Source organism: Cyprinodon variegatus, unplaced genomic scaffold (genome assembly GCF_000732505.1).
Source record: "Cyprinodon variegatus isolate N-32 unplaced genomic scaffold, C_variegatus-1.0 Scaffold119, whole genome shotgun sequence".
NCBI lineage: Eukaryota > Metazoa > Chordata > Actinopteri > Cyprinodontiformes > Cyprinodontidae > Cyprinodon > Cyprinodon variegatus.
This window is the reverse complement of record NW_015150572.1, coordinates 363,673-378,507: the sequence shown is the minus strand read 5'-3', so window position 1 is coordinate 378,507 and position 14,835 is coordinate 363,673. Positions and strand designations below refer to the sequence as shown.

At 39.1% G+C, this 14,835-nt stretch overlaps 1 protein-coding gene across 1 annotated transcript; it reads left to right on the top strand.

Annotated features, from left to right (window-relative positions):
- Nucleotides 1–208: 208 nt before the first annotated feature.
- On the top strand, nucleotides 209–10,614 carry faah2 (fatty acid amide hydrolase 2). The gene is made up of 11 exons (XM_015375452.1): nucleotides 209–471; nucleotides 1,028–1,110; nucleotides 2,000–2,136; nucleotides 2,219–2,428; nucleotides 2,681–2,800; nucleotides 4,557–4,692; nucleotides 5,021–5,138; nucleotides 5,232–5,351; nucleotides 8,357–8,468; nucleotides 8,565–8,753; nucleotides 10,154–10,614. The coding sequence occupies exons 1-11, from the start codon at nucleotides 286–288 to the stop codon at nucleotides 10,342–10,344; spliced, it is 1,602 nt and encodes a 533-aa protein (XP_015230938.1). The 5' UTR covers nucleotides 209–285; the 3' UTR covers nucleotides 10,345–10,614.
- The last annotated feature ends 4,221 nt before the right edge of the window (nucleotides 10,615–14,835 follow it).

Genomic DNA, 14,835 nt, shown 5'->3' with positions numbered 1-14,835 from the left:
AACATGTACGACTATTCAATAGAAAATGTATTATACATTTTTAAAATAATACAATAGAAGTTATAATATTTTTCATTGCAATAATACAATTATTATTACTACTACTCGACCTTATTTATTGTTTTTTATCTTATTTTGACATCTATCACCAAACATCCGGTTTCTCTCTCACTCTCTCTAACCTGCGCCATCTTGACTAGCAGGAACAAGGTGCTCCACATCAGGAGCGGCTCTCAGCGTTCGAGCAGCCGTTGACCTTCCGTCCTCCAAACCGCGGTGGAAAACATGGCTCTGAGCCTCCTGGAAAAGGCTCAGGCGTGGCTCTTCAGAGCTGTCGCCACCTTCTTCTTCACGATATTTCAGTTTTTCAGGACAACCGCAGCCTCCGCGAAGAAGAAGCTGCCGCCCGTCATTAACCCCCTGCTGCTCCAGTCAGCGACGCAGCTCGCTAAGAAAATCCGGAGAAAAGAGGTGTGTACCCAACTCAATCAGACTGGACACACACTGTTATACCAATAAGCTCTCTTTTTAATGTACATAAGCAAATATGAGCTGATATTACTAATAATCAGCCGTTTTTCTATTGCCTCGGCAGTTAGTTGACCGGTTATAGAGCAGTAACGGCTGCACCTGTTGAGTGGCAGCACACCTGTGCTGCTGTTTGCTCATCAGAAACATCCTTATTCTCTGGGATCTAGAGTTTCTGTTAAAACAACAACTTCACTTACAGGTCATTTTGACACACAGGGGTCAGATAAAAACTTCAGATAATGCAGATAAAAACTCAGAAGACCTTAACCTGAAAACAGAGTTTCTCCACTGTTGTTGAATATTTGTTGGTTAGAACTGGAAATAATAAAGTGTTGTAGATATTTGAAGCAGAATACCTCATCCATTTTTACAGGCGAATAAAAACAAATCTAGTTAATAGTTGCTGTGGTATTAATTTGCATTGATTTGTGCTTTGTTTGTCTTTAATAGGGTCATATAAACTCCCTTTTCTGGTCTAAATGTTGTGTATCTGCAGGTGTCCAGTGTGGAGGTGGTGCAGGCTTACATAGACAGGACTCAGGAGGTGAATCCGTTCATTAATGCTGTGGTGAAAGACAGGTAAGGAAGAAGCATGTTATCTTCACTCCTTTTTGACTTTTGCAACTGTCTGTGGATTTTTCTGATCTTTTAATTTTTGCATACATAGCTTGTCGAAACCCTTCTTCATTTGGTTTATTAATAGACAAAAGCATGAGTAGGTTGTAGTTATAATCACTCTATAGGTTAATAAGCTATCTTATTTGATCTATAAGTTGACATTCTCTTTTTATTATCAAAATTGTTCAAGCTCAGTCAGACTGTGATAAAGCATCTATAAAGATGTAGACTTACAAATCATTTCAGCTGGACTTAGATCTATGCTTGAACTAGGCCATCCTAACAGAAGAATATGCTTTGATCTACATTAATTTATTTCAGCTCTGGCTGTATGTTTGTGGCTGCTGTCCTGCTATAAGGTGAACCTATGTCCCAGTATTAAGGTGTTCTTTCAGGATGTTCCTGTACTTGGCTCCATTCGTCTTCCCATTGCTTGTTCCTGATGGTGAAAAGCACTCACCAGTACCCACCAGTATGATGATGCGGCCGCCATGTTTCACCACAGAGTTCAGGGTTATCTACAGTGTTGGTTTCCAGCCTACATAGAGTTTTGCCTTCAAACTGGCTCAGTTTACCAAATCAGGGACTTTATTTACAAGTGTCAGAGCTATTATTGTTTAAATGAATAAAACAGGCATGTTATTTCCCTCCTATTTTACTTCTATGGCTACTTTGAGTTTGTCACTTAAAATCTTATTTATAACACTTTGAAGCTTCAGGCTTTAATACGATAAAATACATATTGAACTATGCATTTTTTTTTTCTATTTATGGAAGACTCTGAAGAGAAGGTAATAGACTTAATATCTGGAACTACAACAAAAAAACCATTGAATGATCTCTTCTTTAGGTTTGCAGCTGCCCTCCAGGAGGCTGCTCAAGTCGATAAGCTGATAGAGGAGGAGACGGGAGGAGAGGAGGTGCTGGAGGACAGACTTCCCTTTCTGGGTGTCCCTCTATCTGTCAAAGAGTCATTTTCCCTCCAAGGTAACTACTACTTTTAACACACACACCTCCATATTGCCTATATCCTTGTAGAGGCTGCTGTTAACGTGTGTCCATCCTGCAGGCATGCCCCTGACGACAGGATTGATGTCCAGGCAAGGAGTCGTGTCCTCAGTCGACGCTCCCACTGTGGCTCACCTAAAGAGAGCCGGTGCTATACCCCTGGGCGTCACCAACACCAGCGAGCTGTGCATGTGGTTTGAGTCTCACAACCACCTGTACGGGATCACGTGTAACCCGTACGACCTGGAGAGGATCCCCGGGGGCAGCTCAGGTCAGCAGCCGGCCTTAAAAGAACGTCTTGTTGTTTTTCTCAGTGGAGGAGCTTTTAGATCATCGTTAGGGCGCCACTTCCTGTGTCTCCAGACATGATTCGATTATATTGTTCAATTCAATTTCTTAATATAGCGCCTACATGTTGTCTCGAGGCAATTTACAGAGTCAGCTCAAGGAAATCATAAAGACAGATTGCTTTTTAGTTTTCTATTTAAGGGACAGACAGAAACGGGCTGTCCTGCGTCCTCAGGGGGACAGGGCAGCATCCTGGCTGCAGCAGGAGCGGTCATCGGTGTGGGCTCGGACATCGGCGGCAGCATCAGAATGCCCTGTTTCTTCAATGGTGTATTCGGCCATAAAACCACCCCAGGTAAGAAAAGCTGCCTGATAGTTTTATGATGGCTGCATCCTGTTTCCATTTAGATTTTAAATAAAACGTATGGGTGAAAAGTATCTGCTGAATTTGTACTAATGTCTTTCAGAGACGTGTTTAAACTCACTGATTTATCTGTCAGTCACAGTTTCATATTTTGAGATAGTTCTAGGATGTCAGCATTGATTTATTTTAAAGGGACGCTGTGTAACAACTCCTTTTTTAACATTTGTGTTATTATTGGTGTGTTATTACCTCCACTAATAATCTGATACATTTTTATAAGCAAGGGAGTTTATATTGGTTTATACATAAGACTGGTCACCTGTTTGCGAAGCGTCATGACAGTCTATCTTGAAAGTACAGGCACCAGGAATAAAAGTACTTACACCTGAATTACAATGTCTTTCCCCTGGTTGGTGGTTCAGTATGATTGAGAGGTGGGGGTGAAAATCATTTGGAGATGCTAACACAATACAGCACAATGCAGGACCATTAATATGCAGCAGGAGCACAAGGAACAGCTTCTACATTGAAAAGAAAATCTCTTTATTGGCCCACAACGGGGAAATCCTGATGTTTACAGCAGCAAAAAGATTATGCGAAAATGGTCACACAAATATAAACCTTAGAAAAAATTCATAAGAATGACATATTAGTGAAGAGTTAAAATATAAAGAATTAAATACTGTGCTGGAAAGTGTTTTAACAATATGAAACTGTGCACCTGGAGAATAAATAACCAATATACAGCTATGGACATTTTTAAAGTAATTGATACTTGAAAATAGTAACATCAGAGGTGTGCAAAACTGACTGCAGCATGTTATTTAACTGACTGCAAAATCAGCATGAATGCAACAACTTATTGAGGTTGTTGGAAAACATCCGCAAGAAAGCAAGAGAGTAGTTAGAAGACAATGAATCTGAAAACATTTAAAATAGAAAAGTATAAACATCAGGCAAGCCTTCTCCAGGTGGAAGGGGGTAAGGAAAGAAAACCATGAAGTTACCATGTTTCTCCTTGGCCAGTAAGTGAACCGTACCACCTAAATTGGCATGAAGCTAAACTTTTTCCATTCCATTTAATTAGACTTTATTTCTATGTTACTATAGAAAACATAACAGTAGATCCTGCAAACCTAACCTGAATGTTGTTGTAGAACAATATATACATTTTGATAACAGTTGGTGTTTGGTGCAAAGTTATAGCTACGTTCCTATTCCTATTCCTACGTACTCTATTTATTTATTTATGTTTTCATTTTCACTTATGCAAAAATCTCAATAGTGATCCAATACAGTCTGCAATATTTGAGAAATCATGAACTTCTTCAGCTGAGTTAAAACTCCATTAAGTATCGGATGACATGGTTACATATGCATTGTTGAGGTTACCGTTTCCACTGTATGTGTTTGAGGCAGTAAGCTACTAGGGTTTAGTGTTCTTTAGTTAAATACTCAGAATTCACTGCTAGATAGCAGTTATTTCTTATTCAGTATCCCTTTAAGTAAAGGAGAACTCGACAGATCTTCTTCTCACATTGCCGCCTTACAGGCTTAAAGCAAGAAATGATCAATGACAAACTCTACTTCGAAAAGTTTGAATAAATCTTTGCATAAAACCTAGACCACAACCTTGGTCAGATTGTCCTTCAGGTGCAGAGAAACGAGAGCGAGGTTGAGGGACATCCTGTTTAAGGCTTCCCTGAAAGGGTTAAAAGTGGAGCTCAGAGCTGGTTCTGTGTTTCAGGCGTGGTGTCCTGTGAGAACCAGTACCCCCCCACCTCTGGCAGGCAGGGGGAGTACCTCAGCTCTGGTCCCATGTGCCGCTACGCTGAGGACCTGTTGCCCATGCTCAAGATCATGGCAGGACGCAACGCTCACAAGTAGGAAACATGTTAACTGTTCTTACAGCTGTCAGTTTAACTGAATTCTAACTTAATTTTCTGGAAATGGATTTATTGCTCTCTGTAGCATCACGCAATAAGACCCTAAGAACTTTATTTTGAAACTGATAAATTAACTCCCAGTAAAACATATTTCTGTGTTTGGTTAAAAAAAATTAAGCACTCTACAGTATTTTTGGTCGATTAAAGGAGGAAAGACTGATTTACTTCACTATAATTTAGCTGAGCTCAGTTGTGCTCCCCAACCAACTACAGGATGCTCTAAATCTTCAATCAGTGATTTAATCCTTTCCATGTGTCCAACCAGGCTGTCCTTAGACACAGAGGTTGACCTGAAGAAGCTGCGGTTCTTCTCCATTCCTCATGATGGCGGCTCTGCCTACACGTACCCTGTCAGCAAAGAGCTGCTGGACATCCAGAGGAAGGTGCGCTTCCATCGTCTCTCCCATATAACGCATACAGATATCTAGCTCGCGCCTCAAGTTGTGCTTTGATATATAATTACTGTTTGTTTGCAGGTGGCAGAGCGTCTGGAGGCCGACCTTGGAGTTAAAGTGCAGGAGGTGTGTTTACCTGAGCTGCGTTACTCCTTCCAGATCTGGGATACGTACATGGGTCTCCCTGACAAGGAGGGGAAGGTAATTGGCAGCTTCTACACTGTACTGTATTGGTAAAAATGATCAAACCCTTCTGCTAGAATTTGATCCTTCTGAAACCGAGGAATAAAAGGTGTCTCTTATCAAATAAAGCTCCTTTTGGTGGCTATTTGGATGCGAAGAGGTGTATTAAGGAAAGATGATGGAGTTCCTTTTCTCTTTTTTTGCTTCATTTGTACCTTATTTAATCTGACTTTTAGTTTTTCATGCACCTCATTTATTATCCTGAGCTTTTTATCTGAATTATTGAACCAGTGAGATTAGGAAAAAATAATGGACCTGATGCACTGAGAAGCATGTTTTTATCAGCTCACAGGACGTCCTGTATTATGAGTTACTTTGATCCTCCAGTGATTCTCTTATGTGGAGTAAATAGAAGCTCTTAGTCACACAGATGTTTAGATTAAGATTATTTGTGTAATGATGAAAGAGAGATAACAGAAGAGCACATAGCTGTGTTTGTTTGTTGTTTAATGTAAAAACAGAAAAACCTTTTTATTGATCGTGTCGGCAGTAGAGCTGCACGATTCTGGGAAAAATACGAATCATGCTTAAAATTGAGATCACAATATTTTTTTTGCCCAAATAATATTTAACAAAAAACCAACCTATTGAAAAGGTAGTTCAAAATCATAATATATTGTGATTACTACGAGTTTTAGTAGTTATAGTAATAACCTAGGCCTAATTACTGTGGTGTTCCAAATGCAATGCAGTGCCTTATTGTTCCTGTTGTGACTTTATAAAGGAGCTCACCCATTGCCAGATGAAGTCTATGGCCAAAACACTGCAGCCTGGTCCAGTCATTGAGGGAGACGGCCTTCAATATGACTGAAAAATTTCCAGTAGTGCTGTGGGAATGACACAATTTGCAATGTAAATTTACCTGTCTGTCATCATTTGATTTAAACCCAAATATTCTGATTGCGAGCCTTTTTTTTTTTTTTTTTAACGATAAATCATCCAGCCCTAGTTGCTTGGAAAAGTATGAAAATTTAACTATTCTTTATTCCATCCATCCATTGGAATGAAAAAAGGTGAATGTTGTGATGAAGAATTAAAAGGGTCGTACTTTACCTAAAACGTTGTAAACTTTATACATAGAGCCGTCCATATATGAATTATACACAGATATTTATCTGTATGTTTGTTAATCTGCATTTTTATGGTATAGCTAATCAGTTTTATTCAGTCACAGCACCTATTGTAGTCTGCTACCCAGAAATGCCACCTAATCTGTTTAGCCGGCAGCATACTGCATACCACAGTTAAACACGGGTATGAGGTAGTCTCATTTAAACCCCTTAGAGAAAGTTACTTCCCTACCAGCTTGGACTTAAAATGTTCGACACATCCACTAAACCTCACTGTAACTGTGTCATTTAATGTAACCCAACCATGTAAAACGTTTCCGCTTTCTGAAGGCCCACAGAAACACACGCGTCTCTGTGGAGTTCACAGTCCATCAGTTAATCTGATAAGTTTTTAAATCCATGCTGTGACTCATTCACAGGTGTTTGTGAACTACTTGCTGTAGTAGAAAAATGTGCATACAGTGTCTGGAAGTTATTTTTAATTTTGTCCCATTTTATTGTATAAGTATAAATACATTGTATATGTATTATATATATAATATGTTTAATAAATAATAATTATATATATATATATATATATATAGATATATATATATTTAGATATATCTCTACACTGCTAAAAAAATTAAAGGAACACTTTCAAAACACATCAGATCTCAATGGGGATCAAAATCCTGCTATTTATTTATACTGATATGGACTAGGTTATGTGTTAGGAACAAACGGATGCCCCATCATTTGAAGAAAATGAAAATGATCAACCTACAGAGGGCTGAATTCAAAGACAGCCCAAAAATTACAGTAAAAAAATTATGTGGCACGCAAGTCAATTATGCTGAAATTTCGTTGCAACAACTCAAAATGGTATCCAGTAATATGTATGGCCCCCACGTGCGTGTATGCATGCCTGACAATGTCGGGGCGTGCTCCTAATGAGACGACAGATGGGGTATATCCTCCCAGATCTGAACCAGGGCTTCACTGAGCTCCAGGACAGTCTGAGGTGCAACCTGGCGGCGTTGGATGGATCGAAACATAATGTCCCAGAGGTGTTCTATTGGATTTAGCTCAGGCGAGCATGGGGGCCAATCAATGGTATCAATTCCTTCATCCTCCAGGAACTGCTTGCATACTCTCACCACGTGAGGGCCTGGCATTGTCGTGCACCAGGAGGAACCCAGGACCCACTGCACCAGCATAGGGTCTGACAATGGGTGCAAGGATTTCATCCCAACACCTAATGGCAGTCAGGGTGCCGTTGTCTAGCCTACATTGGTCTGTGCTTCCCTCCATTGATATGCCTCCCCAGACCATCACTGACTCACCACCAAACTGGTCATGCTGAATGATGTTACAGGAAGCATAACGTTTTCCACGGCCTCTCCAGACCCTTTCACGTCTGTCTCATGTGCTCAGGTTAAACCTGAGCACATCTGTGAAAAGCACAGGGCGCCAGTGTCGGACTTGCCAATTTCCGCTGTTCTGTGGCAAATGCCAATCGAGCTCCACGGTGCCGAGAAATGAGCACAGGGCCCACTAGAGGATGTCGGGCCCTCAGGCCACCCTCGTGAAGTCTGTTTCTGATTGTTTGGTCAGAGACATTCACACCAGTGGCCTGCTGGAGGTCATTTTGTAGGGCTCTGATGGTGCTCCTCCTGCTCCTCCTTGCACAAAGGAACAGATACTGCTCCTGCTTATGGGTTGTAGACCTTCTACGGCCCTGTCCAGCTCTCCTGGAGTAACTGCCTGTCTCTTGGAATCTCCTCCCTGCCACTTACCTGACCAAATCAATATCCCAGAAATTTGATTAAATTGATGCTATACTCTGATTACAAAGTGTTCCTTTAATTTTTTTGAGTAGTGTGTGTAAATGTTTCTATCTTCCTCCTTCAGACTCCGACGGCTTTTGCTGAGCTGATGGGGGAACCGGGTCGACCAGCGTGGGCTCTCTGGGAGCTGCTGAAAAGATTGGTGGGAAAATCCAACCACACAATGCCTGCTATCAGTAAGAAGATAATAGCTAAGGTTCTGGTGCTCACTAACATGGTTGTTATTGGTGTTACTAAGAATTCCGCCGTGCGCTTTGTGTCGTCTCTTTTAGTGTTGGCGCTTCTGGAGATGATCCAGGTGACCAAACCATCATCTTTCATTATCCAGCAGAAGGAGGAGCTGCAGAGGAAGCTGGATGAAATGCTGGGCACTGACGGCGTGTTGCTTTACCCGTCTCACCCCAGAGTGGCACCAAAACACCACCACCCACTCTTTAGACCCTTTGACTTCGCCTACACTGGTTAGTAAGCAAACTGACCCCTCAGAATCAACCACACCAGATTTACCGCTCAGGTGTAGCAGAGAAAGCTAAAGCCGCTGTCTCTCAGTTCATCTTCATTGTGTTTCTAAAATCATGGGAAACAATGAAATGTGGATTGTTAAATCTTGTTTTATTTTTATAGTCTCTATGTCATGTTTGTTATGCCACCACTTTGTATTGGGAAAATGTGTTGGGATGAAGTGGGAAGGACAGGATGCTTTAGTTTTGTCATGACGGCACCATCTTGCTTAAAGTTCAACTATCCCGAAATCAACTTTTTATTTTTTATTTTTATTTTTTTTTAGATAAATGGCATAATGGCTTACTGAAGTCACTTGTACAGAGTTTTGTCATCAGGTCAGATATAAGTCCATCTCATTAAGGCATACGTCTCTGGATGAAAAGATCAATGCTTCAATATGGTTAAGCTCAGCTAAGCTAAACTAGCTGCCACATCCTGACCGTACCACTGCTAAATCAACTACGTTCAACCTAACATGTGGTCCTGCCCCAAAGGGTCCATTGGCAACAACCACTTTGGTGACATTTTTTAAATTTTGTTAGAGTGAGGTACACCTAAATAGTTAATGTAGAAAAAAAGCTTTTATCGCACATATTATAGCAATTGGTACTAGCAAAAAACAGGTAAAATGGATGAATGGATATATATATATATATAAAATGGATTAATTAATAAATATATGATAGAATGGAATGATGTTATTTTTTCTACAGTTTTGTCTTAATCGCGACTGTAAGTAGTTATTTTTTTCACAATTGGCCTGTCTTAGAGTGACCATTGGATTACCAAATTAGTTGACAATTATTTTAATAGTTGATTAATTATGATCAGTCATTTCAGCCCTAGTCTGGATTACATCTGTTCAGTTATTCAGCATAAAGTAGTCATTGATTCATCAGCGCAGACTGAGCACCTGCATAGCTTAGCAGAGCATTAGGTAATGTTATTATTAGCTCATTGCTCTAATATTTAAATGAAATGTATACAGAATTTATAACATTTCAACATATGTGAACTATATATAATGTCTTAGAGTGGTGACACTCATAACTCTGGATTTCTTCCATAAACATATTCATCGATTTCAAACAAAAGGCTGTGTTTTAAATAATCTTTATTTTTAACACAATAAACCCACCTATAGAAAAGTTTAGTTTTGTTTTAAGTTGGTTAGTTTTGAGGCTTTATTCTGCTTTAAAAAATTCACCCATCTGACGCTTTAACCACATAAACACACTTTTCAAAATTGTTGGACTTTGTGGGCTTTCCATATTGCCCTAATCCTTATGGTTTTAACTTTTCACATTGATCCTCTTCAAGATGAGCAACCCTTTATGTGATATTTCTCCCTCTTCAGGTATTCTGAACATCCTCGGGCTGCCGGTTACCCAGTGTCCTCTGGGTCTGAATGAGGAAGGTCTTCCTCTAGGCGTGCAGGTCGTGGGCGGGAAACTCCAGGACCGGCTAACTCTGGCTGTGTCCCTCTACCTGGAGAAGACTTTCGGAGGATGGAGGGACCCTGGAGCCAAGGAAAGCTCCTCTCCCTGATGGAGTGACAGTGCTTTGAAGTGAGGATGGCAGTATCCTCGCCCTGCCTTGTCGCCTGCTGCACTCCACCACCAAAGAGGGGGACAGTCTGAGTGAAGAATGTTTAAGTGTAACAGAAGCGCGTTTTGCACTAATAAGAAATAACTCTATGAAGTTTTATATTTTTTTTTCTTAAAAGTCACAGAGGGTTAAACCCTCAAGCTTAAAAAAGAAGACATGTTCTGACTTGTTTTATGACCACAGCTTGTACTGAATCCTAAATCCTCTTTTAGGAAGAGCTGCAAAAGTCAGCGATAATTATTAAACTGATCTTAACAAATAAAATATCTGTAACTATGACCGAAGTGCATTCTAGAAAAGCAACTCCAACCAGTTAACTACAGAAATGAAACACAGAGATAGTTTTACACCGATAAGGATGTGATGCTTATTGTTAATCATTTACATGGCCAACTAAAATATACCTTAAAAACTTAGCAAATATCGTCTGCAGAGACGATGAAAACAGGAAAGGAAAAGCACAACCTTCACTGGTTTGGGGATGTTTTGTTTTATTGAATAAAATGTTGAAAATGTTTTCTTTTGTTGTATTCCAGTTCTTTAAAGAAGCTATGTCTGAGGAAATGTGTGCTTCCTATGGCATCAGTAAACTCCTTTTATGATTATCGCTGGAAGTTCCTTGAGGAATCGATAGGAATTTATTTAAACTGGCTGCTTTCCTGCTGCTGATCCAGCTTTTAAGCAGCGGCCTATAAATATTTAACAGGTTGAGATCAGGGCCTTTCCAGAAGGTTGATTTTAATCCATCTCAGCCTCTATATTTGGTCCTCGTGAAATAAAATAAGATCTGTTCTATCTGCTCTTTTTGGTTCTAGATAAAAGAACAAAGAGATGGTCCTCCTCCATTCTTTTGTTGATCTTAGTCATAAACCTTTTTTTTTTCCAGAAGGTATTTAGCACAGCAGTTGATCTTAAGGCATCACATCTCAGCTGGTGTTTTTTTGTTCTCATTTAAAACCCTCTCACTCCATGTTTATCTAACGCTGCCTATAATTACCTACACTGGGGTTTTTAGTGTCTGCTTGTTCATAATAGACGTTTTTTTTATTTTTTAATGTGTCTCTGTCTCATCTTTACTGATTCTCTTTATCTAAACCTGAAATTTATGGAGAAATGGTTAAAATTCGGACAGAAAACGATCCTAGGAAATGCACCAAATGGCCCCAGGAACAGGCTAAGCTCCTGGAATGCCTTTGAATGTCAGGGAAACAAGTGGACCATGGCTGAGAGTGTCTGGATCCGGTAACAAGTCAATTACAATACTGATAAGAGGTCTGATATCCATGGAAACACACAAGAATAGTACTGATGTCAAAGACAAAACAGACATTCAAAGGAACTCAAATTACCTATAGGGGAACTAAACATTTGCATTTTTTTAGTTAAATCATAAACTATTTCTACAATATTAATGCTGATTAGTTCCCATAAACCTGCAACTGTAGGCCATAATAATCAGCCTGTTGCTGATTGCAACCTATGGTTATGAAACTATATAATTAGCTCTTTGTTTACATTTCATTTAAGCCTTTTAACAACCAAATCTGTTCCAATCAGATCTCTGAACAGCACTAACAGAAACACAGATTAGTGGACTGATCATGTGTGACCTTAGTCGTGGTTTTTCGTGAAGCCTTAAACCCAGAAATGTCTCAACATAATAGCAGGTTTAGTCTATGAGCTGATAATAAGGTAACATTACAGACCTAAAATATATTCTTATCCTTTAGCGGATTTTGAGGAACTTTTCCAATCCAGTTTGTGGCGACTGTGAGACACTGTTGGTGCTATTAAGCTGTTTGAAATGGAGAGCAGCAGCAGGAAGAAGTTGGATCAGTGAACCAGAGCCTTGCTTTTTGGTTGAACTCTTTTATTTAATGTGATTCATTTGATCCCCTCCTACTACTTGTAAACAACAAAAAAGGAAGGTACTTCAACTGCTCATTGACTTTGGATCTAAAAAAACAAACAAGTTTTCTGCTTCAGTGACATTTTTCTGTACTTATACAAACTTCCCTGAGGGAGGATGCGACCATGATGGACTATTTTAAAACTACCGGGTAGTTCCATCTTTATTCTGACTTGGATATTTGGGTAACCACTCTGAATTTCTGACAAAGAACGGCCAGGCCAATCATTTCCCCCCAATGATATTGTTGTTTTCTGTCTGGGTGTATGGTGTTATATTTGTATTTCTATTAAATTCAAGCAAAAAAAGCAATCTTGAAAATGATTTCAGCTTTCAATTCTGTTCAGATCAAGCATGACAGACAGCAGACAGGCATGACACATTTTCACACGGAGAGAAAAATCCTGAATCTTGACTTAGGTTTTGAAGAGAGAAATCTATTTATGAGAGAAATATTTTCTCTCGGTCTGGAAAAAAAAAAAAAAAAAACAATATTTAAGACTAAAAACATATTTTTGAGAGCTTCTTTCCCATGAAAATCATTTTCCAAATGTCAATTTATCTTTTATCCATTCAATAGTCCATTTATTTATTTTAATATTAACATCAGGTTTTGCTACCAGCGTGAAAATTTATTTTACTTTTAAAATTATTTTCCACTTTCAGATCTCTTCTTTTCTTGGAATTTATAAAAACAAAAACAACTCCGTATGGATGGAGGATTGGACTCAGTGTGATACTAACAGGTTATCTATAACCACCTTCAGCTTTCTACGAAATAAATTGAAGACTTTGGGGCCAAAACTGACCTAAAAAAAAAACCCCAAAAAAAGTCCCAGAACATGACCCTGCCACCACCATGCTTCTCTATGGGCAGTATTGGGCAATCAACCTAAAAAAGTAACTACCGGTAGTTACAGGTACTAGTTCTCCCAAAACTAGTTCTGCACTGTGAAAGTAACTCTTTATTAGCCAAAGTAACCATGCAATTACTTTTTATGATCTAAGGGTTTTTCCTCTTATTGGAATTGTAAATATAAATAGAGGTTAATGAAATACAAGGTCTACACATCATAAAACATTGAAAATTAATCTAAACTTTTTTGTTGTGTATGGTTTGACGAATTGCAATACGATTATGTAGATGTGATCATGTTTCACATTTATAAGAAAAGAAAAATCCGATGTTTGGGCATTTATTTTTTGTGCATATCACCCGCCTTCAATTGGCTCTAAAAAAGGTATGAAGATTAAAAATAATGCTATTCTTATTATGAAATAGAATTAAACAGGTAATACTACTCCAGGAAAAAAAAAAAAAACTAGGACTAAACAATCCCAGGATTTTTGCGAATAAAAAAAAAAACCCCTGAACTATGCAGGTAAAATCATTATAGCCCTGAGAAAGCAAAAGTGTTGATTAAACCTGTCAGTCTTTAAATCACAGCATCTAACCGATGCTAATAAAGTCTTTGTTCCCTCACATAATGAGCAAATCATTGAAACATTAGCCTTCAGTGAGCTCTGCGCTGTAGGAACGCCGTCATTGAACCATTGGCCCTGCGGCATCGTCTCCCTTCGGTGCTCAATGCTGAAATTTTACCGTCACATGGTCTTACACCACTGTCTAAAGAGCAGTAATGACTAACGCGTTACTCACTTTTACAAACAAATCAGTTGCAGTAGTAGCCATTCAAAGTGTCCCCACTTCCCTTGATGGGTCCTTGGCTGGTCCCTAACAATTCCTTTTTAAACATCAATATTTGTACTAAAATATTCTTTCCATCATGATTTGTGGACATTAAGATCTAAAAAGAAGCATCATTTCCTGGTCAGACCTCGTAATTCAGTGAAAGGATGGAGTAAAATAATATTTACGCCCAGGAGAAAGAGGGGGTCACTCCAGTGGCTGGAAGTTGGAGGGAACTTAGCTGGGAGTTGCAGGTGAGTTTGCTGCCATTCGGCTAGTGTTTGACTGGGAATGGCCATTTTGAATGGCTGCTACAATACAGTGCTTGTTACTGTAAGAGTTACTTAATGCTTTATTCCCAACACTGCCTATGGGTTTAATGATTTTCCAATGCTCTGTAGCAGGAGATTCTTCGGTGTCGGTGGAAATCCTTGCAGCTCTTCTGCTGACTGATACCTTTATATGGCGGGGTTCTGTACACACTTTTTATTAAAGGATGGGCCGGTCAGCTGAACGGCATTTCTGGTTCTTCACACTGCAAAAACTGTCTAGAAATAAGTCAAAATGTCTTAAATGAAGTGTATTTACCCTTGATTTGAGTAGGTAAATAAGATGATTGCCAATGGAAGGAGTATTTTTACTCCTAAAATAAGGTATTTAGATAATATACAATTGAAATAAGACAATGAAATAGTTTTTTTTTTTTTTTAATTTCTAATGTGAATTGTCTTTTCCCATTGGTAAAGTGTCTCACTTACCTCCTCAATACAAGAAAAATGCACTTATTTTAAGAAAAAAAAACTCTTCAGTGCTCTACAACTGAAGGCAGGTA

What these genes read in the sequence shown, in the direction of transcription:
- faah2 (XM_015375452.1), top strand. Translation starts at nt 286, where the DNA reads ATGGCTCTGAGCCTCCTGGAAAAGGCTCAGGCGTGGCTCTTCAGAGCT. An exon ending in AATGCTGTGGTGAAAGACAG is followed by an intron (nt 1,111 to 1,999) that starts GTAAGGAAGAAG and finishes TCTCTTCTTTAG; the next exon opens with GTTTGCAGCTGCCCTCCAGG. An exon ending in TGCTGGACATCCAGAGGAAG is followed by an intron (nt 5,139 to 5,231) that starts GTGCGCTTCCAT and finishes GTTTGTTTGCAG; the next exon opens with GTGGCAGAGCGTCTGGAGGC.